Genomic DNA, 24964 nt, shown 5'->3' with positions numbered 1-24964 from the left:
AAGGCTGGCAGTAGAACCCCACCCAGAGACACTGCAGAAGTAAGGCCTGGTGATCTGTTTCCAAAAGCTCACAGCCATGAAAACTTGACGGAGCACAGTTCTACTCTGGCACCCATGGGGTCACCATAAGGTCACCATGACTTGGTATCAAGCCCAGCAATTGGTTCGGTTTTGGTTTAACACTGACCAAAACTGAGGTTGTACAGATTTCAAGGCTTGGTTTAAAAGAATTGAATGAATTAAGAATGCCTCTTAATTTTTTTCACTAAGAAACAGGGTGATCATAGGAAACTCTAGAAATCGTATCACTTCCGGAATGCTCTTTTTTAAGGTTTTAGATGTGTTTCTGTAAAGGGGAGGGGAAGAGCTTGCACTCGGCAAGAGGAAGAGGCAGGGGGAGGTGACGTTCCTCAATAAGACAATCCCTACAAAGGAAGAGATGGGGTAGTGGCATTCCTCAATAAGATGGTCCCTACATAGTTAAACTTTAAGCCAAGGAGATTATCTTTACAGGGGTCTTTGATTTGATAAAGTCCTTAACTTGATAAAGTTCCTAACTTGATAAGATCTCTAACTTAGTAATTAAACCTTAAGCCAAGGAAATAGTCTTCATAGGGGGGTCTTGTCCTGGCTTTTAAATGTTAATAGAGACAGATAAAAAGACAAAAAGGGTATAAAACCCTAAGAAAACAACTATGGGGCTCTCAGATTCTCTCCGTATCTGAGTAGCCTGCTTGACACTCCCTAGTCAAGTGTACTTTTACTACTAACCCTGTGTTTGCTAATAAACCTTTGCTCATGTGGCACTGTTTGTCTCAGTGTTCGAATTCTTTCTTACACAGCAGACAAGAACCGAGGCCATTCTCCAGTAACATTTCCACCCAGAGACTAACGAAATGGCAGTTCAGAGTACTAAACCTAGATAATTCATAGTTGATAGTGGTATTTGTGTTGTTAGTGCACCTTAGCAATAGGGTGAAACTAGGTCAGGGGAAGAGAAAGGGGGAACAATTATGGATAATGTAAAAGCTGAATAGAAAACACAAACTTTCCTTTTGTAGAGCTTAAAATCTAGCGGGGGGATGGAAGGCACACACCAAGCCCTATTCTGGTTACCCCAAGAGGTTAAACCTCACAACCACTCTATGATCCTATTTTATAGATGACGATTCAGAGGGATTAATGAGAAAAAGCTAGTAAAAGAGTTAGAAATTGAATCCAAGTCTTCCAAAGTTGTTGCTTTTTGTGTGAGGTAAAACTAGAAGCTGAAATCACTTAAAGTTCATTTACCAACTATGAACAAGAGATACTGAGTATGAAACCGTGATCACGGAGGATTCAGTCATCAAAGAAGGCTGGACTGGGAAGCTCTGACGATCCATAGAGACAGTGATTTGCTATTTTTGCAGCATGTGCCTGGCCATAATAGATGTCTCTGTGAGTGTTTGTTGGAACGGATAATAAACTGTCATGCTACATTCTCTGGGATGCTCTCTTCGGACAGAAAAGTTACTTCAGGCATCTCCACAAATTCCTCCTGAAACATTACAATTTTTCAGTTGTGATATTTATTTAAACGTTTCTCTTTCACAGCTGGCAGGCGTATATTTTTCCTTCCGCTGCTATAAAGAGCCGGCTACGATGTAAACTCCAAACACGTATATTGACTAGAGCAGTTGGACCTGACCCAAATTTAATATATTTTCATGATTCGGAAAAGCACTTCCAAAACAAAGGGTAACTAGCGAATACTACCAACTACGATTTAGCTTAAGAAAACAACCAGAAGAGGTTCAAAAAGATAAACACTAGAGGGCAGTCTAACCTAACGAGAGAAAGTGATGCAAAGAGTTTCGAGCCTCGGCGCTTGCCGTTGCCCACCCGGCCGGCCGAGCCGCCCGCGCTTGCGCTCTGAGGGCCAGAAGGCTGTTCCTGAGGCAGCGGTATAGCGCGGCATCTCTTCAGAGCGGACGCGGGAGTCGCCGCCATGAGTCGCAACTATAATGATGAGCTGCAATTCTTGGATAAAATCAACAAAAATTGCTGGAGGATCAAGAAGGGCTTCGTGCCTAACATGCAGGTGAAGTGGGGGAGGGGACCCGGCAGCGGGAACTTCCGGGTTCGGGCCCCCCCCCCCCGCGCCTCCTTCCCGGGCCCGGCCCGGCTTCCTGCCTCCTCCGCGCCCCCCTGAGCTGGGCCGGCCACTGCCCCCACCCCGGCTCCTCCCGACCCCGGGGTAGCGCACCCTGCGGCGACCCCACTTCTCCACAGGAGCGGTCCCCAAGCCACGAGGGACAAGCGGAGCAGCATATGTCAGGGGAATCCGAGTACATACGGAATTGGCGCTTGCAAACCGTTTTCACACAGGAGTTAATTCTTATAAAAGCACCAGAGGGTGTGTTAATGTCTCTGAGCTTCAGAGTCGTCATCAGTCTTGTCCTGAGTGGCACAGCCGATCGGGGTACAGCTGCTGCGTCTGGAACTTAGCCTTCTGAGTCATGCTGCTCGTTTACGTGACGCTTACAGTCTGTTGGCTGAACCAAGTTACTGGCGTTCGCTGCTCCAAGTTGGGTTTTGTTAAAAAGTATTTTGTTTCTTACAGCAGCGTAGAGGATTAACAGGGTAGAGGTGGGTTTTTTAAAACATTTACAGAAGAAGGACTCTGAGGGTCAGATGAGTAACAGCGACCTCAATCCTCTCCCCGCTTAGTAAGAAGCTCAGCCAGGACCTGATGCCCAGTTCAGCTCGTGTTCCTCCGACTGATGATGCCTCCCATATGGAGACCTGGGAACCCAAGCCCAGAACGTGTGAAAGCCTGGCCTCACCGTGTCACTTGGGCTTCATCACCACTTGTGCTCAGTATTCTCTGTTAAAGAAAGCAGGTGTGAGGTTTTGGTGCACGTGTTATTAAATGGCCTGTGAAATCCTTTAAGATGCCCAGGCAAGTGCACTGAAAGTTTGCAGTTCTGTGTCTGCGTGAAAAAAATCCTGACTTTTATTCAATTTTAACGCTTATCGAATGTCCCTTATGAGTGAAAAACACTGAGCTAAATACTGAGAGGAGAGAGAAGCCCACAGTGATAAGACTTCTTTCTGCTGTTTTCTATTTGGCCAGATCTTTGTATGGAATCAGGGTCCCTGAAGGAAGAAAAAGAGAATTAGTACCACCATGTTAAGAGTGTGATAACACACTGTCATTGTCCAGCAGCAATTCTTTAATATAAAAACCGAAGTTTTTTATATAAAACAAAAAAGCCAAACCCATTAGCATCAAGTCGATTTCAACTATAGCAGCCCTATAGGACAGATAGGACAAGGTAGAACCACCCCAGAGGGTTTCCAAGGAGGGGCTGGTGGATTCAAACTGCCGACCTTTTGGTTAGCAGCCGAGCTCTTAACCACTGAGCACACAGCTACCTGTTAGAATTTTTACTCATTATTTATGTAAATATAAAACCAAAAAAACCAAACCCACTGTCGTTGAGTCGATTCCAACTCATAGTGACCCTATAGGACAGAGTAGAACTGCCGCCATACAGTTGCCAAGGAGCACCTGGTGGATTCCAACTGCTGACCTTTTGGTTAGCAGCTGTAACTCTTAACCACTGTGACACCAGGGTTTCCTATGTAAGTATAGATTTGTAAATCAGCGTGGGACACAATAAATATAATTTGCTGTTGATTTAAAGACAGAAAAAAGTACACTAAGGTCAGATGACTTTGTTTTTATTTTAGAATTTGAGTTGTAATTCTTCTGTGTCTTCAAAACCCATTGATAGTTTAGAAGCACAAGAATACTGAGACCTTTTGCCTTGATGAGGGTATAGTTGGAAGACTTCTTTATCACAAAGGGAAGAAAAGTTTTATCTATACACAAAACAATTTGTGAACTTTGCAGAATACATTTTAAAGGTATATTTAAAGATGGGAGCATCGTGTAGTTTTTGATAAGAAGTTTTGTGCTTGTTGAAGGTAACATGGAAGTGTTTTATTAAAGAGTAAAGCAAAAAAATTAATAAGCACTACATGCAGTGTTTGTATTCTAACCAGTGCCTGTCTGTTGTGTGCACTTGCTTGAACATAGCCTTTCTTTTTGTTTGGTGCCAGGTGGAAGGAGTTTTCTATGTGAATGATGCCTTGGAAAAATTAATGTTTGAGGAGTTGCGGAATGCCTGCCGAGGTGGTGGTGAGTACCTTACAGTTTCACGTGCGGTGGTACAAGCAGTGTCTTCCCTGTGGCCTGAGAAAACAGTAATTCAAATGCAATTTTAAAATACGGAAATATTGTCAAGCAATGATCAAGACTTGAAATGAGGTGAAAAAGCTTTACCTATTTACAATCACAATCAGTTAGCCACTTGGCCTTGTGCTTACTGGTTTATTTCTCAGTAGTAGCAAGAACTACCGTTTACTGAGAGCTTACTGTGTGGTGAGCACTCTACTAGGTGTTTTACAAGCATTATCTCATATGATACTTGGAGTAACTTTAAGAGAAAGATGTTATTTTGCAGATCCATGATCCATGGCTCGGTAAGGTTAAATCATTTTAATTTGCCCAAAGTCACATAACTTCTTGGTGATAGAATCAGAATTCATATCTAGGAGTGTCTGACTTCAGTATTTTTAACCAGTATACCGTTGTTTTCAGTTGCCATTGAGTTCGTGCATGAGTTGGAAACTGCCCCATAGGTTTTCAAATCTGTGACCTTTGGAAACAGATCTTTAGGCCTGTCTTCCACGGGACCTCTGGGTGGGTTTGAACCATTACTACTTCCCTGTAGTAATCAAGCGCTTTACCATGTGCACCACCCAGAGATTCCCAGCAGTACACTAGCCTCACTGAACTCTGTAAAGTAGGGCTGATTACACCAGCCTCACTGAACTTCAGTTATGTCATCCGTGAAGTAGGGCTTATTACACCAGCCTTACAGAGCTGCAGCGAGGGTTAGAGATAAGTGTATAAAGCTCTGATATGCTCTAGCAATGGTGTGTGTGTGGTGTGTGCCATTAAGTCAGTTCTGACTCAGCAACCCTGTAGGAAAGTAGGAAACCTATGGGGTTTCCAAGGCTGTAATCTTCGCAGAAGCAGACTGCCACATCTTTCCCCTGAGGAGGGTTCGAACTGCCAACCTTTTTGTCAGCATTCAAGCGCTTAAACACTTCGCCACAGGGTTCCTTCTAACGGTGGTGGAGGAGTAAAAATCATCTAGTTTTAACCCTTTTCTATTTTAGGTCAACAAACTAATTTTAGGTCGGCACCCCTCTCCCCAGGTCTAGGGTGACACAGCTACCAAGTGAAACCCAAATCCCCGGCTGTCTCCCCAGCAATTCCCCTCCTCTGCCACATTGTCCTTCTTCGTCACTTCAGATAAAACCACCGTTGTTTTTGTTTTTTAATAACTTGAATTTTTGAATGACTACATTTTTTTACATTGACAACTAAAGTTTAACAGTTATGTTTCACATCTCCCAGGACAGCATTTGCAGACTTCCTTGTGGCTTACACAGAACCCTGGCAGCATGTGTGATTAGTCGGTTGCGCTCACCACCTTTCCTGGGTATACGACTCCTCCTTCGAGAAGCTCCCTCCCACTTCTGTCAGACATCTTTTTATGCTTTGTTGCCTTAGTGGCCCTATCCACTTCCCCTTCATTTAATGCAATCTAGAAATGCATGAGTATACCTAATGCTGAAAATCAAACATGTCTTCTTTCCTAATGTTGAATCTTTATCTCCAGGTGTTGGTGGCTTCCTGCCAGCCATGAAACAGATTGGCAATGTGGCAGCCCTGCCTGGGATTGTTCATGTGAGTCAGTCCAGAGTCTTAATCATTTTTATTTCTTACTCTGAAAGTTTGTTAACTGGGTGAATATGAGGTCATGCTTGACTGATAGTGGTGTCACCTAGGCAGTGACCTTCGAATATCTTGAAATAACTGTGGACTTAAAGAAGTCATCTAGTGTGGATAACAGCTCAGTTTCTGGTTCCTGTGGCTAGAACCTATGCACTCTCAAGAACTTAGAAGTGGTTCTTAGGTTTTCTTGTTTCTTCGTAATACACCATTACTCCTAGATCAGTGTATCGCTATCGTAAGTTTCACTGTAGCCCTGTTCAAGAGGAGGGTTGGAGAATAAGTAGAAAAGGGTTTAAGGGTTAAGTCTGAGTGGAGGGAGAGAGGGCAGCATAGCTCTTCTGGACATGATTGGAAAAGGAGCGTGGTGGCAATAACGTGGACAGCTGGATGGTGCAACCCCACATTCACATTCTGCCATTAGAGGTAGATGTTGGAAAAGAATCTGTCTATTCAGCAAACAGTTTTTTGAGGTCTTTAGGCCAATTGCAGTGCTGGCCACTTGTGGGGGAAATAGAATGACCTGGCTTGTGCATTTAAGGAAATCATAAGTGTTAAGATGTCTCCATATCTTTCTGTATTTGACCCACGTTCTTCCTGGGTTGGAATCCTTCTCCAGGCTCCAGATTTTGAAAGTATATTCATAAGATCAAATGGGTTACATTTGTCTGTGATGGTTTAAATGCTCCAGACCTACACAGATTGTTCCCCTTCTGTTAACTGACATGAGCACAATTTATCAGTGCTTTAAGATCACCTGTAAAATGTGATAATACATTAAAGTCGGTATACGGTCTTCTTACATCATGTTACTCTGAAGCTTTTCTGTTTTGGGGTTTCTTAGTTAGTGGTCAGACTTTATGGAAAGGATTTTCTCATATATTTTGCTTTGTGCTTAGGAGTTTTCACACCTAATTTCCTCCAATAGAGATTTCATGGAAATGGAATCTGGTTTTTGGGAAAGCTTCAGCCTGCAGCCTTTTTGGGAACCACTATTGGGTCCATCAGTGCCAGAGTGAGAAAGTTCTGTTTCATCTTCTGGTTCTCTTTCAGCGTTCCATTGGTCTTCCAGACGTCCACTCAGGCTATGGGTTTGCTATTGGAAATATGGCAGCCTTTGACATGAATGACCCTGACGCAGTGGTTTCACCAGGTAAGTTCACTGTGTACACATGTCTGCTGTCAGGTTTGTGGCCTCTCTCCATGAGCCTTATCTTTCTGAAACAAGGCACAGCTTCTCTTTTTGTATACCTCTCAGTGTCATCATATTGTCATTTCTTTTCCTCTCATTTGCTGAGAGAGTTGGTTATGATCACTCAGAGGTTATTAAGTATCAAACAAAGCATATATATTTATTGAAAATTTATTGGGCTCCTACTATATGCCAGGCATTGTTCAGACACGGATTGACACAATGACTGCAAAAATGGGCTCAAACACAGGAACAATTAGAGAATGACACAGTACTGGGCAGTGTTTCTTTCTCTTGTACATAGGGTCACTATCAGTCGGAACCAGTTCAGTGGCACCTAACAACAACAGCAACATTCAGGTACAGGCTACAAAACAAACTGAAGCACTTTTCTGGCAAATTATTTGCCTTCATGTCTCAGTTACCTCATGGGCAAATCAGGGCTAATAACGTTACCACATAGCATTATTGCGAGGATTGAATGAGTAAAAACACGTAAAATATGTTGAACAGGGCTAGGTACGTAGGAATTGTTCAGTAAGTGTTTATTCTCATCGTTACTCATCTCCTGTGCATCTTTTCTGCTGTGGGGTTCTCTCACTGACAGCATTCCATGCCAGAACTGAGATCTTTGCTTTCTGAAGGTCTGAGTTAAAAATGAAAGTTTAAATTGCATCTTGAGAGTACTGCCTTTGGCAGTGGTAGACTAAGTTCCTTCAGACCAATCCCCAACTGAAGATAACTAGAAAGGCTGGGTGAATATAAATGTTTGCCATACTAGAAATAAAAACAAGAATACACAAGTACATGTTTCGTTATCCATCAGCACAAAGATGTCATCACGTATTGTGTAGCCTTTGGGAAACTTTACACTCGTAAGAGAATGAGAATTTACAATGCAAATAATGTCTCAGCAGTATTATAAAAGTTAAGTCTTACAGAGCTGAAAGGGTCTTTCCCTCCCACGTCCCAGGCATTTCTGGACCACACTCTAAGAACCACTGATACAGAGGGTGTTATCTCTGGAGTTAAGTTGGAAATTGTCAAAAAAAAAAAAACTATAAGTCATATATTTGGAAATCAAACAGTATGCTTTTAAATAACCAGTAGTGCAAGAAAAATAACAAATTAGAAAACGTTTTTCTAATGTTTAATAAAACCAAACCAGTTACTGTCGAGTTGGTTCAGACTCATGGTGACCCTAAATGTTGCAGAGCAGAACTGCCCTCCATATGGTTTTTAATGGCTGTGATCTTTTGGAAGTAGATCACCAGGCCTTTCTTCTGAGGTACTTCTGGGTGGATTCAAACTGCCAGCTTTTTGGTTAGTAGCCAAACACTTAACCATTTACACCACCCAGAGATTCCATTAATAAAAAATGTTGTCAGGTGCTGTCGAGTCGGTTTCAGCTCATAGCGACTTCATGTTACATGGTAGAACTGTCACATAGGGTTTTCTTGGCTGCAATATTTACGGGAGCAGATCACCCAGAGCCACTGGGTGGGTTAGAACCACTAACCTTTGGGTTAGTGGCCAAGCGCTTAACTGTTGCACCACCAGGGCTCCTTTAGTAAAAAATACTTTTGTATAAAATTTGTGGGTTACTATTAATGCCCTGCTTAGGTGGCAAGTTATAGCCTTACATGCACAAATGGAGAAAAGAAAAGCGGAAATATCAGTACCTGAGCATTCATCTGAAAAAGTTAGAGAAAAAAACAACAAATTAGACACAAAGTGAAAGGGTGAAATAACAGCAAATGTTACTAAATGAATAGATACACGATAGAAAGATCAACAAAGTCAAAAGTTGGTTGTTTGGAAAGATTAATAGAATTTATAATTCTGTCAAGAGTGGTCAAGAAGAAAGGCACCTAAATCACATTCTGATCTCATCTCTCCTAGGTGTTCCTTAATGGTTGTTCATTACTGCCTTCCTGGCCCATAAATTACCCTTAATATGTTTGTTACTTTTGATTGTCTTGGTGTCATCAAACTTTCCCCGACAAAACCATTTTGATGGGCACTGTAAAACATAGTTATCTTCACTAAAATGACTGTCTTTTTTAACCCTATATTAATAGAAGCTGTAGGTAGCAATTCCCAACCGCTTGGTTTTGTTAATTGACTGACTTTTCTCTGTTCTGTAGGTGGCGTCGGATTTGATATCAACTGTGGTGTCCGTTTGCTGAGAACCAATTTAGATGAAAGTGATGTTCAGCCTGTGAAGGAGCAACTTGCCCAAGCTATGTTTGACCACATTCCTGTTGGGGTGGGATCAAAAGGTGTCATCCCAATGAATGCCAAGTAAGAGCACAAGCTTCCAGTAAATGGAATGAGAGCGGTCATAACTGAATGGCCATCGCATTCACAGCCAGTGTGGGACACCTGGGAGGTGGTGGAGTGTTCAGGCACTTTTTAGGAAGTGGTAACAAATTGTTTAAGTGCTAGGTCCACCTTGTTTATTAGAGACTTTAGTTAACTGATACTCATTGTAATGGAACAATAGCCACTGATGCTTACTGAGCACTTGCTATATGTAAGGCCCTGTGCCATAGTGTACCTGCATCATATTTCATGTAGAAGATAATCCTAATGTTATCCCTAATTTATAAGGAAACGGGTTTAGAGAAATAATTAATTAGTTCAAACCAAGGATCCTTTGACTTGAGACACTGTATTCTGAACTCCACTGCCTTTTGTCAGTCAACCTGATAAATTCATCCAGAACCTTCCATCTTAGACGATAGAATGTGTTTTTCAGCTTGTTGTTGTTTGCTGTCGAGTCAGTTCCAACGTACGGTAATGCTATATGACAGTAGAACTGCTCCGTGGGGTTTCCTAGCCTGAAATCTTCACAGGAGCAGATCACCAGGTCTTTTCTGCAACAGAACCACTGGGTGGGTTCAAACCACCAACTTTTTGGTTGCCAGCCAGGTGCTTAACCATGGCGCCACCAGGACTTCTTGTTCTTCAGCTAGGGTGTTACATATTTCTAAAGTAGAGAATTAATCACAAAGCTACAGTATACCGTTCAGGTGGCCGTTGACAGTTGTGCTGTGTCGTAGCTTATGTAAAGCAGCGCACCTGAAACTTCGTAGGGTACTTCAATAGCAAAGAGTGTGCCCAACAAGTATGTTCCTTTGCAGTCTTCTGTTTTATCTCTAAAATTCATGTGAATTTTACTTTTTTTTTCAAATAGGCATATGCTAACATTAGAATGTTTTCAACTACCACCACCAGTTGTCATCGAGTCAGCTGCTACTCATGGCAACCCCATTTGTGTCAGAGTAGCACAGTGCTCCATGGGATTTTCAGTAGCTGAATCTGTGGCAATAAATTGGCAGGCCTTTCTATCAAGGTGCTATTACCTCGTACTACAGCTGCACCCCGCAAAGTAAAGAAGTAAAATTTGCACTCCTGGAAAATTTGGAAGATGCTTGTTCTGTGGCTTCATGTGACCCTGATGTGCAGCCCCACTTTGAAAAGCATACATGGAACATAAATTCCATGCATCTTTACAGATATTTTAGATAGGAATTTTAGTAACGGTTGAAACACGCCATCTCCACAAGCCCAAACTGACTCAATAGCAACCAGCAACAGCAGCGTTTGAAACAGTCTGTCATATGGGGGAGTGGGGGTCATGGGGAAAGAACATTGAAAATACAGTCTTTGTAGTGTTTTGGAATAGGCCTTGACTGAAATGAAGGTCAAAGCTTTTCCTCTCTAACGGTTTAATGTATGCTTACCTCAGCTTCAAAATGCGGGTGCAATAAAGCCACGTGGTGCTTCTATCAGAGTGGGGGTGGGTCTTAAAACCTGGGTCATTCCAACTCATAGCAACCCTATAGGACAGAGTAGAACTGCGCCGAAGGGTTTCCAAGGCCTCAGTCTGTAAGAAAGCAGGCTGCCACATCTTTCTCCAGTGGAGTGGCTGGTGAGTTTGAGCCACCCACCCTTTGGTTAGCAGCCAAGCTCTTAACCAGTACACCACCAGGGCTCCTTGAGGAAATTTAGATACCTTTAATTTATCATTGACTGTAATGTTTCATAAATTATTAATGAAAGCAGGTAATTGATAAAGTTCATGGTAGATACTGCTACATGATTATGTTTATAAATTTTCTTTGGCTGCTTGAGAACCACCTCACAGAATTCAGGATCAGAGAGGCAAATCTAATGTAAAAATGCTTTAAGAAGTACAAGGGGTTTATAAATGTCAGGTAGAATTATAAACTCATTGCCACTGAGTCAATTCCTACTCATAGCGACCTTAAAGCACAGAGTAGAACTGCCCCAAAGGGTTTCCAAGGGTGCCTGGTGGATATGAACTGCTGACCTTTTAGTTAGCAGCCGTAGCTCTTAACTACAGCACCACCAGGGTTTCCCAGGTAGAATTCTAGTCCTTCCTAATATGGCATTTACCATTTTATATTACAGTTACTTATGTGTTTAACTCCCACATGTACACCAGAGTTCCTTAAGGGCATAAATGATTTTGCAATTATTCATCAAACTGCTTCCCTCCATAAACTTGAGTTACTGAGTACGTAAGCTCTATCTAGCCCCTAGCAATACTTGCTTTATTGGAACTAGTCAATAAATTTAGTGTTCTGCTCTGCCTTTTGGAGATGTGATTGCCCTTTGGGGATGTGATCACCCTTAGTTTTTTTTTTTTCCTTTTGTACTTTAGATGAAGATTTATAGAATAAACTAGCTTTTTATTAAACAATTAGTACACATTTTGTAACATTGGTTACCAACTCCACGACATGTCACCACCCTCCCCTTTTCAACCTTGGGTTCCCTATTACCAACTTTCCTGTCCCCTCTTGCCTTCTCATCCTTGCCACTAGGCTAGTGTGCCCATTTACTGTCATTTTGTTTTATGGGCCTGCCTGATATTTTTTGGCTGAAGGGTGAACCTCAATATTAACTTCATTACTGAGTTAAAAGGATGTCTGTGGGCCATACTCTCAGGGTTTCTCTAGTCTCTGTCAGGCCAGTAAGTCTGGTCTTTTTGTGTGTAGGTGTGAGTTAGAATTGCGTTCTACATTTTTCTCCAGCTGTGTCCGGGATCCTCTATTGTGATCCCTGTCAGAGCAGTCGGTGCTGCCGGGCACCATCTAGTTGTGCTGGACTCAGTCTGGTGGAGGCTGTGGCAGTTGCGGTCCACTGGTCCCTTGGACCAGTCTTTCCACTGTGTCTTTGGTTTTCTTCACTTTCCCTTGCTTCATATGGCATGAGACCAGCAGAGTATCTTAGACGGCCACTCAGAAGCTTTTAAGACCCCACACACTACTCACCAAAGTAGAATGTAGAACATTTTCTTTATCAACTGTTATGCCAATTGAGCTAGATGTTTTCCAAGACCATGGTCCCCACAGCCCTAAGCCCAGTAATTCAGTCCCTCAGGGAGTTTGGATGTGTCTATGGAGCTTCCATGACCTTGCCCTGGGCAAGTACTGGTAACCATCAAAGACTGTTTCTTTTTGCGTAAACCTTTTCGTGAGTTTTTACAGTGGTGGTCTCATACAATATCTGTCCTTTTGTGGTTGGCTTATTTCACTCAGCATAATATCTTCCAGATTCATCCATGTTGTGAGATGCTTCACAGATTCATCATTGTTCTTTATCGTTGTGTAGTATTCCATTGTGTGTATGTACCACAGTTTATCCATTCATCTGTTGATGGGCATCTAGGTCGTTTCCATCTTTTTGCTGTTGTGAAAATGCTGCAGTGAACATGGGTGTACATATGTCTATTCATGTGACAGCTCTTATTTCTGTAAGATATATTCCTAGGAGAGGGATTGCTGGATCATATGATGTTCCCGTTTCCAGCTTTCTAAGGAAGAGCCATACCATTTTCCATAGTGGTTGTACATTTTGTATTCCCACCAGCAGCACGTAAGAGTTCCAGTCTCCCCACAGCCTCTCCAGCATTTGTTATTTTCTGTTTTTTTGATTCGTGCCAGTAATGCCAGGGTGAGATGGTATCTCATTGTATTTTTGGTTTCCATTTCTCTGATGGCTAGTGATTGCAAGCATTTGCTCATATGTCTGTTAACCGCTTGAATGTCTTCTTGGGTGAAGTGTCTGTTCATTTCCTTTGCCCGTTTTTTTAATTCGATTTGTCCTTTTGTTGTAGAGGTGTTCGATTTTCCTGTAGATTTTAGAGATCAGACTTTTGTTAGATTTGTCATAGCCAAAAATTTTTTCCTAGTCTGTAGGTTCTCTTTTTTACTCTTCTGGTGAAGTCTTTTGATGAGCATAAGTGTTTAAGTTTTAGGAGATCCCGCTTATCTAGCTTATCTTCTGGAGCAGTCTTAGGTTTTGACCTTCCTTTGCTGTGAAATGACTAGCACCTTATTACTTACTTCAGAGACTTGGAGGAGGCCTTGGAGATGGGTGTGGACTGGTCCTTGAGAGAAGGCTATGCCTGGGCCGAAGACAAGGAGCACTGTGAGGAGTATGGAAGGATGCTGCAGGCTGACCCCAACAAGGTTTCTGCAAGGGCCAAAAAAAGGGGCCTCCCTCAGGTAAGTCTCTTCGAGGGCAACACACTGTTTGTTTATACTTTGTTTTTGTTTGAAAAAAATTCTATTTTCCATATATCCCCAGGTCGCTATGAGTCGGAATTGACTCAACGGCAGTGGGTTTGGTTTTCTTGGTTATATTAAAAAGAGTACAAATTGGTGGAATCATTTGGAAAAGGATAGTGATAATGGTTGCAGACCATGATGAACATAACGTCATTGAACTGTACCTGTGAAAAATATATTGGTAAATGTTTTGGTGTGTGTATATATATATATATATATGTATTTTACCACAATAAATAAACAAATGGATGAGGGTTTCTGGGTCGAAGGAAGAAACCTATTTTGTTTATGCCTCATTCTTATTCTAAAAAGATGACAGGGGGTTGGAAATGTTTGTAAAATAAAACAAAATGTCATGAGTTAGAAGTGAATGGGGAAAAAATGGGATATAAGGCTTATAACTTATGCCAACATTACGTATTTACAGTATAGACTTTGACGATGTATAAATTGGGCCCAGTGCTTGCTGCGATTTGAGATGGAAAGTGGGACACCGTGTCAGTGAGTGGTATTCATGAGATAAGAACACTCCAAAAAAACCAAACCCATTGCCATCGAGTCGATTCCGACTCATAGCAACCCTGTAGAACAGAGTAGAACTGCCCGCCAGGGTTTCCAAGGAGTGCCTGGTGGATTCCAGCTGCTGACCTTTTGGTTAGCAGCCGAGCTCTTAACCACTTTGCCACCAGGGCTCCAACTAATTGTGATGGCTTTGCCACTAGTTCACTGTGATCTTGGCATGTCTCTTTGTCTCTGGATCTAACTCCCTCATCTGAAACTGGGATAGTTAAAAGTAGTTGGCTTCTAAAGTCTCTCCCAGCAGGGCACTCTGATTCTCCAAATCGTCCGTTAGCCTCAATTTTAAACCAAAACCAAACCAGATCAGTTGCCATTGAGTCAGTTCCAACTCATGGTGACCCCATGTATGTCAGAGTATAACTGTGCTGCCCCATAGGATTCTCAATGGCTGGTTTTTCAAAAGTAGATCACCACACCTTTCTTCCAAGTTACCTGTGAGTGAGCTCAAATTGCCAACCTTTCGGTTAGCAGCCAAGCGCTTAACTACTTGTGCCAACCAGGGGTGCCCAGCCTCAGGTATAGGATATAGTTTTTCAGTGACGGGTAATGGTGAGCATCATTAAACTCAGATGTTTCAAAAATCCTATTTGAACTTGGACCTTTTCTAAGATGCCATTTACCAGAGTCGATCACAAAATTTAACCCTTCTCATCGTGTCATTTAAAATGTCCTATGAGCCACATAATGATCTTCGCTGTTGTCTTGGTTTGTGACGTATTTCATGTATGTGTACCCTAACTAGATTTATAATAACTTCAGGAGCTTGCCTACATTCGTTCCATTGTGTGGAATATTGCTTTAAATGAGTGAGGCGTTTCTGAAGCTTAGAAATGTGTTTGTTCTGTAAAACACGATTTGGGAATTGTTACGTCTTGCTTTTACAACTCTTTGTTTTTAAAATGATTTTTTTTTGACTGAACTAGAAGCCATTTTATCAGACCTTCTTAACATTTGCAGTTGGGGACCCTGGGAGCTGGCAACCATTATGCAGAAATCCAGGTTGTGGATGAGATTTTCAACGAGTATGCTGCTAAGAAAATGGGCATCGACCACAAGGGACAGGTGTGTGTGATGATCCACAGCGGAAGCAGAGGCTTGGGCCACCAAGTAGCCACAGGTATATTCAGTACCTAATTATTTCATACAGTGGTGTTGTGGGAAGTTAAATGAAGTAATATGTGTAAAACACTTAAGTCAATGCCTGATGCTTAGTAAACACTGGATAAATTGTTGGCTCCAGTTGTCATGTTTACCATTACTGGTTACTTTTTAGTGAGAAAATACTGATATCATGGAGTTTGTGAAGTAGACCTTCTTTCAGCAAATATATATTGGGTACCTACTCTGCAAGGTACTGTGTTATGATGGAATCAGTGATTCAGACAGCACTCTGCCCTCAAACTGTCTCGTGAGTCATACTTATTTAAAAAAAAAAAAAAAAGTAGGAATTAGTACTACTGGAGAGAGAAAATAAATATAACATACTTTAGAAAAAGATTTCAGGGATGGCTTCATGCACAGAACATTTGAGCCTGGCCTTGCAGTTTGGACAGTCAAACAAAGGGCAGTTGTGACAAAAAGACAGCATGAACAAAAGCAGGAGACAGGACAAGAGTGGGCAGGTTACTTTGGATGGCTCATAGGGTGTATGAGAGGGTTTGGAAATACATGAAATTATATACTTACATGGAAATTACTGTAAGCTTAAATAAATCTAATGTTATCATTTAGTCTTGTTTGTGCATTTCATCCTTGTAGAATTCAATAATTTATGCTAGGCTGGGCCTGGAGAGTATTTAATCTAGCAAATACAGGGAGCACTGACTAGTGTTTTTTAACATTCTCCCAAATACAGTGCTCTACACCTTATCATGGATTTGAATCTCCTACAGAAGAGCTAAGATCTAGCAACTGGTCTCTAGCTCCTTTATATTAAGGCACTAAAAAAATTTTTCTTTTTTTAAAACCCTGATGGTAATGAAATGTATTTTACTTCTTCTATTCTCATTCATTCTCATCCAGAAGGAAATACAGTAACTAAGACCAGGTCATTGCTATTTATGTACACATCTCATTCTTCCCCTTAGAAGGCCAAGAGGTCCTGGAGGGCAGATGTTATCTTTGTAACCCACATGGCGTGTGTCATAGGACTCTAACTGAGAACGTTGTTAATAACCAAGTCTTGACTGAGCAAACAGATGGGCTCAGAAATACTTTACAGGGAAAGTTGTATTTTTCTTGTTGTAGTATGGGTTTAACTGTAGCCTACTTTTGTGTAGTAAATCTGAATTGTAAAGGGACACCTGGCTGATGTGGGTCTGTTCTCTCTGGTTCCAGATGCACTGGTAGCCATGGAAAAAGCCATGAAGAGAGACAAGATTATAGTCAATGACCGTCAGCTGGCATGTGCTCGAATCGCTTCCACGGAGGGTCAGGACTACCTGAAGGGAATGGCTGCAGCTGGGAACTATGCCTGGGTTAACCGCTCCTCCATGACCTTCTTAACCCGTCAGGTGCTGCTGAAGTTGCTCTTTTAGTCCTAGTTGGTTATGGTGAAGTTAAGTGCTTGAAAACATAGAATAGTCAAATCAAAGCCTGTGGGATTTTGCTCTGGAAATATACATAACAAAATAGAATATTGGGAAGGTGTCCAAGCTTTTGGTGTCTTCATAAACTAAATCAGCAGGATATTGGTATTGGGTGTGGAGTGTAACGGAGGAGAGAAATCAAGAATTACTCCCAGAATTTGCCTTGAACAACAGAGTAGACAGAGGTGCCATTCACTGAGATTGAGAAGGTGCTGGGATCAAGAATAGCCAGGCAGCTTTTCAACCAAAGTTGAAATTTATGGACCCAAGAATGGACTATATGGTCTCAGAGGCAGTTTTTGTCCTTTATGCAGTTAACAGTACGACACATTTGAACTCTTAAACCCCTCACTGCCTTCAAGAATAGACTGGCTAAAATCAATAAGATAGAGTCTGAAGAGTTCTGGCTGCTTTTAAGTGAAGCTTTTTGTCTTAGGCCTTTGCCAAGGTCTTCAACACAACCCCTGATGACTTGGACCTACATGTGATCTATGATGTTTCTCACAATATTGCCAAGATAGAGCAGCACGTTGTGGACGGAAAGGAGAGGACGCTGTTGGTGCACAGGAAGGGATCTACCCGGGCTTTCCCGCCTCACCACCCCCTCATTGCCGTGGATTACCAGGTACAGAGCCCTGCACTTGTGGTTTTAAGATTGGAGGCGTGGTTTAGATAATTCTACATATGGATGAATTTACAAACACAGCAGTTAATGAAAAGAAAACAGTCTCTCTTCCCTTGAGAACCGTGATTCCCATTCTCTGAAGCAGTGACTGTCCCCCTTCCCCCCGCCGCATCGTTTGTGCTTGCATTGTGCTCTTTTAAAACTGCCGTTGAGGTATATTTTACTGTGTTAAAATGAATTAGGAGGAGCCCTGGCGGTGTAGCAGTTAAAGCAATCCACTGCTAACCGAAAGGTCGGCAGTTTGAAACCACCAGTGGCTCCGAGGAAGAAAGATGTGGCAGTTTGCTTCCGTAGAGATTTACAGCCTTAGAAACCCTCAGGGGTTGCTGTGAGTCAGAACTGACTCTACGGCAGTGGGTTGAAATGAATTCAGATAATCTTCTTAAGGCCTTTGAATTACTGGATGACTTTCTAGAATATTACAAAGGCAGGGTTAAACTTGAATTGTCTGTTGAATTCCTCTTACCTTTCAGGTGTCTGGCTGTAGCAGAGTTGAAAGGCCTTTAGCCTGCCCTCACATTTTATAGATGAGAAAGCTGAGGCCCAGGATGGTCTTTATAGTAACTCTTCACTACACATTGGTATTTTGCTTTGCTTTTACATTCAGTCCGTCTTCTGCATCTTTGCTGGTCCTCACATTATTGCTTCCCCTCCCTCTTGCCAGTTATCAAAGAATGAACATAACTTCTTAATACCAGTGTACGAGGCACTGGGTTTAGAGGCCCAGGGTTCTCCTACAGTCCCACAGTGCAAGGAGAAATTCATATCTCAGGCATTAAAACTTAGGCTTTTCTGAAATCTAACATGTCTGACGTGTGTGCATCCTCAGCTCACTGGACAGCCGGTGCTCATCGGTGGCACCATGGGAACCTGCAGTTATGTACTTACTGGCACTGAACAGGGCATGACTGAAACCTTTGGAACCACCTGTCACGGAGCGGTAAGGAAAATGGAAGCTACTTAGAAATGGGTCTCTTCAGTTTAGTAATGATTTTGTGTTTGAACAGGCAAATGTACCTGACTGATCATTAACACAGTGGAGTTTTGGGTCTGTCGAGTCTCCTACTTTAAGAGTGAAGGTCTGTTCTTCATCTGTGCAAGTCCAGAAAATCCAGCCTGGAAAATTGTCGTACTAGCTGAGCTTACCATTGATAACTGATACAGCTGCAGCGGGTGCAGATTGACATCACTGCAGATCTTAGTGATTCCCTGGAGCTGGTCGTCTGCCAAATTGGCTCCTTCCTACCAGATGATCCACTCAAGATCTGGGAGGTGTCCCCTGCTTGCAAACCAGAGCCCACTGGGCCTGGTCTGCACACCCATTTCATCATGTTGCCTCTTACCTTTTAAGCCAGGAATCAGCAGACTTTCTGTAAAGGATAAGTAGTAAATATTTTAAGCTTTGTAGATTATATAGTCTCTGTCACAGCTACTGAGCGTTGCTATTCTAGTAAGGAAACAGTCATAGACAAAATCCATAAAGAGAATGGACATGGCTATATTCCAGTTAGACTTCCTTTACAAAAACAGATTGCAGGTCAGTTTGGCCCTCGAGCCTGTAGTTTGCCAGCCCCTGTCCTAAGCCATCAGAGTGCCTAGCTGGTACTGGAGTGGGAAATAGAAACCGTCCAGAATAGTCTTCTCATAGAACAGACCCTCAAAGATACGTTTTAACCATTTTTTTTTTCTCTGATCCTTCTGATTTCCAGCTGCTTCCCAACTACAATTTTTCCTAGTGGTTCTCAATTGGATTTTGTGCCACCGCCACTCGATGACATTTGACAACATCTGAGTTTTGCCCCACTCCTCGGAGATAATTTTGATTGTCACAAAGGGGGCTGGTACTGACATCTAGTGGTAGGGGTCAGGGATGCACAGAACAGCCCCCACAAAGAATTACCTGGTCCAAACCGTCAGTAATGCTGAGGTTGAGAAACCTTTTTAAACCCCGCAAAGAGCACAAAGTTTTTTAATAACAGGCATATTCTTGATAATTAGTAATTATATTTATATTGAATTCATCATTAATTCAACAATAGTTACAAATACACAGAACTTCATTTTAAATACAAAATGCTTTTGTATAAGTAGAAATTTATTTTCCAAAAGGATATGAAGTTATTTACAACAAAAGACACATAATAAGTTTGGTACAGTAGAACAAATTTGTTTTTTATTAACTGTTTTTAGCTTGAACGGATCAGGGACTCCTAAGGATTCCCATAGTTGCTGGGATCGAGCATAACATGCAGCTGTCGTGTACAAAGTGAAGTTCATCCTTTTCCATTCTAGGGCCGTGCATTGTCTCGAGCGAAATCTCGGCGTAATTTAGACTTCCAGGATGTCTTAGATAAATTGGCAGATATGGGAATTGCAATCCGTGTGGCCTCACCCAAACTAGTAATGGAAGAGGTAAGTGAAATTTTTATAATTTTTCAGCAGAAAACTACTCACAGTTTGTGCCAACATACTGAAACAACAGTTTTTGGTATTATTAGAAACGGTTTGTTTCTTAAAATGGCCTCATTTAGGATTTATCATTGTCTGCTCTTTGGTTTGGAGATTATTATAAGCCAAGTCCATAAAAATGTTTACCGCCTATGTACAGTCTTTGTGTACATGTTAAACTTTAAAGGTAGTTTGAACTAACACATTATAAACCTCCTTTTGCATAACTGTTTACTTACTGTTTACGCTTGGAAGCAATCTTCTGAAAAGGAGAGGAAATGTTTGGGAAAATGTAGTTTTGTTTGATTCACAGGGCAGTAAAGATTTAAATTATCTGTATGTATATGTACACATACAGATAATTAAATTAGAAGCAACATAACTCCTTCCTAAAATGTTTAAGAGAAAAGATGGTCATCAAGAAGCTCAGTGCCCTAACACAGCTGTTGTTGTTGTGCACAGTCAAGTCAACTCCAACTGATAGCGACCCTATATGACAGAGTAGAACTGCCCTATAGGGCTTCCTAGTCCGTAATCCTGACGGGAGCAGATCATGTCTTTTCTCCCATGGATCCCCTGAATGGATGTGAACCTCATACCTTCTGGTTAGCAGCCAAGTGCTTAACCATTGTGTCACCAGGGCTCCCCTAATGCAACTACCACTTCCGTTTGGAGATACTCACTGCTATTTTTTCCTGTAAGATCTTTTTAAGTTAGTTGTAATGGTAGTTTACAAACATTTTGGAGTACATTTTTAATGTATATTAGTTTATATTGACTTCATAAGTGTTGTTTTCTAATGATTGCTGAATATTCCACCCAGCAGAGTGCTATACGTTTCTGTTCATGTTAGTGAACAGTTAAATATTTCAACTCATAGCAACCCTATATGACAGAGTAGAACTGCCCCATAGGGCTTCCTAGTCTGTAATCCTGACAGAAGAAGGATTTTTGCTGTTTTATAAATTTTTGCTGTTTTATAAATATAAACTGCTCTGAGTATCTTCATGCATGAAGCTTTTTTCCAAATGTTCAATAATTACAGTATGATCCCAAAAGTAGAATTACTGCATCAAATGGTATGACAGTGCTTTCTTGTTAAAAGAAGAGAAGGCACAAATGCAGATAGGCAGGGAAGATATGGAGAGAAAGTTTATGGAAATTGTATTCTGGTTGCTTCTATTCTTTTCAGTGTAATAGCAAACATGTTAGTACCTAAGGGGATGTGCAAGCAGGTCTGAAACAGTCAACTGAGAGAGAGTAATTGGCCCAGTGGAACTTCAAATGATTGTCAGGCAGCACCCAGAGCCCACTTGAATTCAGTGATTGGATGCAGGCATAAATTAGGTGGTTCAGTTAGCTTTAACCAGATGTGTGGTTTGGCCAGGCAGGTATGGCACAGTGAAAGGAGCAAGCTTTTGAGGGCAATACAAAGGGATTGTTGGATATGGGCTACAAGGGGGAGTGCACTGGAAAGCTAGGCTATGGTCACCAGCCTGGGGTGCCTGGAATTGAGATGACAGAGAAGTTGTGATCCTTGGTAATGACAGGCTCTGGTATGACCCTGAGAGTGGATGGTTGGGGGAGCAGAAATCAATGTACCGGAAGGATCCGCTCCCTGGGTATTGAAATCATTCAGAATTAGAGCAGGAGAGGGTGGCAGAGAGCCAGAGTTGACCATCTTCAAATAGTAATGGAGAGTGATTCACAGTCTAGTATATAATTACAACAAGAAGAAGTGGTAGGTGGTTTAATATGATGACTACAAGATTCAAAACTGGGAGGTCTTAGGGAGGAGGGAGGGAGAATGGCCTGGAAACCACCATGGAGAGCAAGGACACTTATCCCACTTCTGAGTCCAACGGCATGACCCCGTTTGGGAAGGAAAACAGCCACCACTTCAGAAAAGCTGGAGGGGGATGCAATACTCTCAGGGGAGCCATGTTTCAGTGGAACAGGGGGGTGAAGGGAATGTTCAGAGCAGAGGGGGAGGATGGAAGGGAGTTTGCACTTGACTCACTGGAAGGAGTTCCCAAGGCCACAGTAGAAGTTTCAGAAACTGAAAGGAAATGGAATAGTACAAGAAGAGTGTATACAGAGCCCTGTTGGGATGGTCTCAGAGGCCTGAGCTGCTTGTGTTGACATGAGGGGTAAAGAGTTTGTGTGATGAGATGAATTCTAAAGTTGGCAAGACAGTGAGTGTGGGTGGGAGGGAGGGGGGTTGGGGGTCTTGTTAGGAACCCAGAGAAATCTATCTGTACACACAAACACACACAAGTAATAGTTTATATTTTAATTTCTCTTATTATAGAGGTAGTATAAAGCGACTCAACAGCACTGGGTTTTGGGTATATGTTCATTGTGGTAATTTTGGCAACTGTAGAAATTTATAAAGAGAGAACGTTAAAATTACCAGTAACTCCACCATCCAGAGATAATTGCCACTAACATAATGGTTTGGCGCATTTCTTTTCAGTCAGGTATTGGTGTGTATGTTTTATGTTTTATTCAGTAATATTTACTGTTTTTCCTAGTTATGCAAGTAATACATGTTCTTCGGAGAAAATTTGGGAAATAATAGAAAAGATATACCAACATTAAGTGTAATCATTATTTTAATCTTTGTTAATTTGATAGGCCCCCCCCAAAAAAAAGTCAGTATTTTTAATTTATATTTCTTTAATTACCAGCGAAGTTTAATGCTTCTAAAGATTCCGTTTTGAGTGGACTGTTAAAGTGTTTAATTCCTCCCTTGTAGGCTCCTGAATCCTATAAGAATGTAACAGATGTGGTGAACACCTGCCATGATGCTGGAATCAGTAAGAAGACCATCAAACTGAGGCCAATTGCTGTTATCAAAGGCTAGAACCTTGACCAGGGCCCCCCGACACCCTAACCCTCACCAGCCCTGAAGTGGAAGTGGACTGAAACGCTCTTCAGACCTCAGACTTGAGAGACCTGGCCGTTTCCAAAGCGTGCAGCCCTAATTTCCTGACCCAAATGGCTGACAGGAGGCTGCTGCTCTCTGGGGCCAGTGTTGGAAGTTACCTTGGAGGAGTCACGTCGCCCCCATTTGGAAAGGGGCAGATAAACTTCTTCTTTGGTTGGCCATAGATTTTTAGGAAAATCTCTTAGGAGTTGGGGATGGGTTAAGAAATTGCCTTTACTCAGTCATAAAATTTTTAGTCAGAATTAATTTCCTTACACCAGGTTCTGTTTACATCTCAAGAAGTGTCATGAAAGATATCCTAGTAAACAAGAAAATTTTGGAATGTTTACTTTCTTCTTGTCCCTTCTTCAGTTTGTCCACTCATCCACCCATTTACCTACCCACGCCATCCCCCCATGCTGAGCAGAACTCTAGATACCACTCTCACTTGCAAAGTAAGATGATAATTGGGGTATTAGATGAATGGATAATTGGACAAATTGAGGGAGTGGTTGTGGAAGCATAGGAATAGGAGCCCAAGGGGGGGAATTTTTCAGAGGCTTATTACCTTCTCATTCTAAATACAAGGCAGAGTTTTGGCTTACCTGCAAAACGGCACCTAATCAAAATCTGCCATTGATTAGACCTGGCCTGGCAAACTCCTCTTGAATAATGCCATGCACAGCAGTAGCAGAGAACCCACACATTATACCAAGTATCTTTACATTTCCTGATTGAATTATTATAAAAGCACTAAGTGACCAGAGTTGTGGCATTAATGGCTGGTCTACGTTAGGTCGACTAGTCTTGGGCCACCTAATCATTTCATGTTACGTACTGTGACACCTTGAAGAGTTAAAGGACCATAGCTACAGGTTACTGAAGCTTTGGTTGAGTCTGAACAGCCAGTAAAATAGAAAAATCTAATAAAGTTACAATATATTTATATGTTGTGCTTAGTATTTTATAGCTTAAGAAAATTAGTATTTGTACTTGATTCACTTTGGGCAGTGTTGGCTTTTCGCTGATTTTCTCCCAGGCTGCCTTTGGAGACTCGGCCTAAAAATATTCTTTCCTAAGACTTACCCCTCAACGTAAAACCCCCATTGAGGTATCTTCTAGGTACTGCCATTTAGAAGGCTGGGGAAGAGTAGACTTACCCAGAAAATTGTATGAGACATGAAATACCATTTCTTTACTCGGAGCACTCAGTAACTTCAATGTTTTTTCGATGGTAGAGTTTGAAAGGTATAAGTAAGTTAGAAATTTTAATGCAATCTTTATGGATTACTCATGTCCTCATACTGCATCAGCCACTTGTACACAGATGACTTAGGATGCAAACCTACGACCAAACACCAGGAGGCACTTGCAGGCCCTAGCAGGCGCTAGATTTTCTACAGATGAGGCAAGATTGGAGTGTCTGCATATAGGTTCAGCATAGCTGGGCTTACCTAATGACACACCAGGCAAACCTAACTCAAAGCAAGGGGCCCGCCCAAAGCTAACTGATGTCAGTGCGGGAAATGCTTAGATCGTCTTAAATACGTACAACTGAGTTTTATTAGGTGCTCTGAAAGTTACTGTTTGGGGACTGGAGACGGGAGCAGGTAGGAAGGCAGAAATAAGGAAAAGGATGGTTTATGCCATGGAGTTTCCTGCTTCAATAAACTTTTCTTGTATGTAGCTTCTCCAGTGAACTTGGCCCTACACATAACCATAGAAAGCAATGTCTAATACTTCAAGTTCAAAAAAAAGAAATTGTTCTAAAGATGTTATTTTCCCATGGGGGTGGGGAGGAGCCACTTAAAAATAAATGTTCAACTGAAGCTGAAGTAAAATTGTTTTTATTACCCCATGTAAACAAACTCCATGGCTGGACACATGTGTGTGACCTAGGAATGCCTCTCAAAAGGGCATTGTCACGGTCTTTCAAGCATGAAGCGTGTCTTAACTGCACATCTTGGGCCACTTTAAAGGCCTCTGAAGTTTGGTTTATAATTCACATTCTCAAAAACCCTGACATTACCACTCATGTCATCAGCATATCGTTGGGAAAACCAGTTCATGAGACATAAACAAAAATA

General features: G+C 41.8%; 1 protein-coding gene across 1 annotated transcript; it reads left to right on the top strand.

Moving 5' to 3' along the window:
* The first annotated feature begins 1906 nt into the window (after positions 1 to 1906).
* On the top strand, positions 1907 to 24704 carry RTCB (RNA 2',3'-cyclic phosphate and 5'-OH ligase). Its single transcript, XM_049884276.1, has 12 exons — positions 1907 to 2080; positions 4108 to 4186; positions 5739 to 5806; positions 6905 to 7004; positions 9191 to 9347; positions 13429 to 13585; positions 15185 to 15344; positions 16565 to 16740; positions 17252 to 17440; positions 18330 to 18440; positions 19793 to 19912; positions 22707 to 24704. The coding sequence occupies exons 1-12, from the start codon at positions 1988 to 1990 to the stop codon at positions 22812 to 22814; spliced, it is 1518 nt and encodes a 505-aa protein (XP_049740233.1). The 5' UTR covers positions 1907 to 1987; the 3' UTR covers positions 22815 to 24704.
* The last annotated feature ends 260 nt before the right edge of the window (positions 24705 to 24964 follow it).

This window comes from Elephas maximus, chromosome 4 (assembly GCF_024166365.1).
Source record: "Elephas maximus indicus isolate mEleMax1 chromosome 4, mEleMax1 primary haplotype, whole genome shotgun sequence".
Classification (NCBI taxonomy): domain Eukaryota; kingdom Metazoa; phylum Chordata; class Mammalia; order Proboscidea; family Elephantidae; genus Elephas; species Elephas maximus.
This window is presented reverse-complemented; position numbering and strand designations above follow the sequence as displayed.